Source organism: Carassius carassius, chromosome 35, assembly GCF_963082965.1.
Source record: "Carassius carassius chromosome 35, fCarCar2.1, whole genome shotgun sequence".
NCBI lineage: Eukaryota > Metazoa > Chordata > Actinopteri > Cypriniformes > Cyprinidae > Carassius > Carassius carassius.
Genome location: NC_081789.1, coordinates 520,149 through 526,148, shown reverse-complemented (window position 1 = coordinate 526,148; position 6,000 = coordinate 520,149). Strand labels below are relative to the sequence as shown.

The 6,000-nt window shown below is 42.4% G+C and overlaps 1 protein-coding gene across 1 annotated transcript in view; it reads right to left on the bottom strand.

Moving 5' to 3' along the window:
* Positions 1-1,748: 1,748 nt before the first annotated feature.
* Positions 1,749-6,000, bottom strand: part of LOC132115849 (TGF-beta receptor type-1-like) — a 54,157-nt gene continuing 49,905 nt past the window's right edge. The window contains exon 9 of the mRNA XM_059524224.1: positions 1,749-2,313. Within this exon, the coding sequence (XP_059380207.1) occupies positions 2,188-2,313 (126 nt within the window). The 3' untranslated portion in view covers positions 1,749-2,187. The remainder of the gene's footprint in view (positions 2,314-6,000) is intronic.

The window sequence follows — 6,000 nt, the reverse complement described above, 5'->3', positions numbered from 1 at the left end:
GTGTGGCATCATCATCATCATCATCATGAGATCCTTCACAACACACAGCCACATCAACAGCAGTGAGGTTTGAGCAGAAGCACAAATACTGCAGACTAAACTCCCAGCATTCATGGGTTCAGTCAAACACAGCGAGGTGCTCAGAGGAAGTCAATGTTTCAGACGAGGTGTCAAGACCAAAACATACTAATTATTGTCTGTTTGTTTGTTCTATGAAAAAGAAATCACATTTTACATTAAAGAGCTAACATCTTAAAACGCTCCAGTAATGTTCATGATTATATAATAATAATCACACGACCAGTCAAAGGTTGTTGGACAGCAAGAGCTCTAATGTTTCTTTCTAAGTCTTTCTGTGTGAAGTTATTTTAAAATGTAATATATTCATGAATTTTTAGCATCATTACTCCAGTCACATGATCCTGTTCTGATATTCTGATTGGCTGCTTAAAAAAAACATTATTATTACTATGTTGAAAACAGCTAAATATATATTTTTTAGGTTTCTTTGATGAATAGAAATTTCAGAAGAACAGCATTTATCTGAAATAGAGATCTTTTGTAACATTATACATGTCTTTGTCATCAATTTTGATCAATTTAATGCATCCTTGCTAAATAAAAAGTACTAATTTCTATGTGATGAGTTGTGTGTGTTGTGATGAGTTGTGTGTGTTGCGATGAGTTGTGTGTGTTGCGATGAGTTGTGTGTGTTGCGATGAGTGATATAATGATATAATACATATACAATCATTTGAATATACTGCCTCCAGGCTTCTTAAAGGTAGAGTGTATAATGTTACAAAAGCTTTTTATTTCAGATAAATGCTGATATCTGTGTTGAACATTGATAATAATCAGAAATGTTTCTTGAGCAGTAAATCATCATATTATTCTGATTTCTGAAGATCATGTGACACTGAAGACTGGAGGAATGATGCTGAAAATACAGCGGAGCATCACAGAAATACATTACACTTTAACAGAGATTCACACAGAACACAGATGTTTTACACTGGAGTAATATTACTATATTACTGATTTTACTGTATTTTGGATTTTACAAAATGCAGGCTTGATGAACAGAAATTAATTCTTTAAAAAACATAAGAAATCTTGACTGGCAGTGTTATTGTTTTGACAAAATGTTTAAATTTACAATTCTTAAATCCTCCAAAAGTGTCAGTGTGATTTTTGATGTATTTATGTGTTTATATCTGGTTTGTTTTGTGCTGTGGCTGAACATTGCTTCCTCATCCAGTGCCTCGGATCGACTCTGATCACAGATGCACATCCAGAACTATCTCAAGCTGCATGCTTATAGAAGCAGCGGAAACTGATACCTTGAGAAAATCATCTGGTTTCACTCTTCGTTCACGAGCGGCTCGAGGATCCCATCAGCTCTGATGCTCTGTGCTTCACACACACACACACACACACACACACACACACACACACACACACACAAGCGCTGCTACATCTCTGTGCTGAACACACACACACACACCGCTGGTCCCTTAACACTCGCTCGTAACAGTTTCAAAACACTCCTTGATATTTTGACCATTCTATTAGAAAAAGTCGCCACAAAATGCTGGATTCTATGGCTTAGTAAATATCCATGTTCTGTATGACTGCAGTTCGGCGTGTACCGAGAGCGGTCTAATCGTAGTTTGGGTAACACCTCCACCTCCTGGAGATGTGCAGAGCAGCTCCAGCGCTGACGAAGAGGTCTGACTGTTGCTTCAGAGAGAATGAAGGATGGCACCAGCAGGTTGGTTAGTTGGTTCAAAGCAGTGGCACTTTCTGGTAACACCTGGCTTGGAAGGCATGGTTGTGGTCGTAGTCGTTGTAGCAGAGCAGTAAAAATATAAAGTCGATCTGTATTGCATATGTCGCAGTATGTTTGCCAGGACTGAATGAGGTCATGTCCAGTTTTTTTTTTTGCAAGAACAGAAAAGGTGTATTTAAAGTTCTACAACCTGAAGAGCTGCAGGGATGAGTGGAAACTAAACAGGAGGAGCAAACCGAGGTCCCACAGAGACAGTCAAACCACACTCACATCCACGGATAAATAATAACAGAATGTGTGGTCCGCGCATGACGCTCCGTGAGAGAGGAGTTCGGCGCGGTTCAGTGAAAGTGCTGTGTTTTCTGGTGAAGACCCTGAAGGATGATGGGAAAGCTCTACATCTTGATGCCCTCCTGCTGGCTGAGCTGGGACAGTGTCTTCTTGATGCGCAGAGCAGTGAGTCGAGCCGCTCCGTTAGCATACCAGCACTCCCTCATGATCTTCGCCATCACACGCAGAGCCTGGACACAACACACACACACAACTCATCACAACTCACCACAACACACAACACACACAACTCATCACAACTCACCACAACTCACCACAACACACAACACACACAACTCATCACAACTCACCACAACACACAACACACACAACTCATCACAACTCATCACAACACACAACACACACAACTCATCACAACTCACCACAACACACAACACACACAACTCATCACAACTCACCACAACACACAACTCATCACAACACACACACAATCATAACAACACATCACAACACACACAACACATCACAACACACACAACTCATCACAACACACACACAATCATAACAACACATCACAACACACACAACACATCACAACACACACAACTCATCACAACACACACACAATCATAACAACACAACACACACAACACATCACAACACTCACAACACACACACAATCATAACAACACATCACAACACACACAACACATCACAACACACACAACTCACCACAACACACAACTCATCACAACACACAACTCATCACAACACACACACAATCATAACAACACATCACAACACACACAACACAACACACACACACACAACTCATCACAACTCACCACAACACACACAACTCATCACAACTCACCACAACTCATCACAACTCACCACAACATACAACACACACAACTCATCACAACTCACCACAACATACAACACACACAACTCATCACAACTCACCACAACACACAACTCATCACAACACACACACAATCATAACAACACATCACAACACACACAACACATCACAACACACACAACTCATCACAACACACAACTCATCACAACACACACAACTCACACACATCACACACAACTCATCACAACACACACAACTCATCACAACTCATCACAACACACACAACTCATCACAAAACACGACTCATCACAACACACACAACTCATCACAACACACAACTCATCACAACACACACAACTCATCACAACACACACAACTCACACACATCACACACAACTCATCACAACACACACAACTCATCACAACACACACAACTCATCACAACTCACCACAACACACACAACTCATCACAACACACACAACTCATCGCAACACACACAACTCATCGCAACACACACAACTCATCGCAACACACACAACTCATCACAACACACACAACTCATCACAACACACACAACTCATCACAACTCATCACAACACACACAACTCATCACAACACACGACTCATCGCAACACACACAACTCATCGCAACACACACAACTCATCACAACACACGACTCATCGCAACACACACGACTCATCGCAACACACACGACTCATCGCAACACACACGACTCATCGCAACACACACAACTCATCGCAACACACACAACTCATCGCAACACACACAACTCATCGCAACACACACAACTCATCGCAACACACACAACTCAGCGCAACACACACAACTCATCGCAACACACACAACTCATCACAACACACACAACTCATCACAACACACACAACACACACAACTCATCACAACACACACGACTCATCACAACACACACAACTCATCGCAACACACACAACTCATCGCAACACACACGACTCATCACAACACACACGACTCATCACAACACACACGACTCATCACAACACACAACTCATCACAACACAAGACTCATCACAACACACAACACTCATCACAACACACACAACTCATCACAACACACACAACTCATCACAACACACAACTCATCACAACACACACGACTCATCACAACACACGACTCATCACAACACACGACTCATCACAACACACACAACTCATCGCAACACACACGACTCATCACAACACACACAACTCATCGCAACACACACAACTCATCGCAACACACACAACTCATCACAACTCATCACAACACACAACTCATCACAACACACACAACTCATCACAACACACACGACTCATCACAACACACACGACTCATCACAACACACACGACTCATCACAACACACACGACTCATCACAACACACGACTCATCACAACACACACAACTCATCACAACACACACGACTCATCACAACACACACGACTCATCACAACACACACGACTCATCACAACACACACAACTCATCGCAACACACACAACTCATCACAACACACACAACTCATCACAACACACACAACTCATCACAACACACGACTCATCACAACTCATCACAACACACACAACTCATCACAACACACACAACTCATCACAACACACACAACTCATCACAACACACGACTCATCACAACACACACGACTCATCACAACACACAACTCATCACAACACACACAACTCATCACAACACACACAACTCATCACAACACACGACTCATCACAACACACACAACTCATCACAACACACAACTCATCACAACACACACAACTCATCACAACACACACAACTCATCACAACACACACAACTCATCGCAACACACACAACTCATCACAACACACAACTTATCACAACACACACAACTCATCACAACAAACACACAACTCATCAAAACACACACAACTCATCGCAACACACACAACTCATCACAACACACACAACTCATCGCAACACACACAACTCATCACAACACACAAAACTCATCACAACACACACAACTCATCACAACACACAACTCATCACATCACACACAACTCATCACAACACACACAACTCATCGCAACACACACAACTCATCGCATCACACACAACTCATCACAACACACGACTCATCACAACTCATCACAACACACACAACTCATCACAACTCATCACAACACACGACTCATCACAACACACACGACTCATCACAACACACACAACTCATCACAACACACAACTCATCACATCACACACAACTCATCACAACACACACAACTCATCGCAACACACACAACTCATCGCATCACACACAACTCATCACAACACACGACTCATCACAACTCATCACAACACACACAACTCATCGCAACACACGACTCATCACAACTCATCACAACACACGACTCATCACAACTCATCACAACACACACAACTCATCACAACACACGACTCATCACAACACACACAACTCATCACAACAAACGACTCATCACAACACACGACTCATCACAACACACGACTCATCACAACACACAACTCATCACAACTCATCACAACACACACGACTCATCACAACACACACGACTCATCACAACACACGACTCATCACAACTCATCACAACACACGACTCATCACAACTCATCACAACACACACAACTCATCGCAACACACGACTCATCACAACTCATCACGTCACACGACTCATCACAACTCATCACAACACACACAACTCATCACAACACACGACTCATCACAACACACACAACTCATCACAACAAACGACTCATCACAACACACGACTCATCACAACACACGACTCATCACAACACACAACTCATCACAACTCATCACAACACACACAACACACACGACTCATCACAACACACACGACTCATCACAACACACGACTCATCACAACTCATCACAACACACGACTCATCACAACTCATCACAACACACACGACTCATCACAACACACAACTCATCACAACACACACAACTCATCACAACACACAC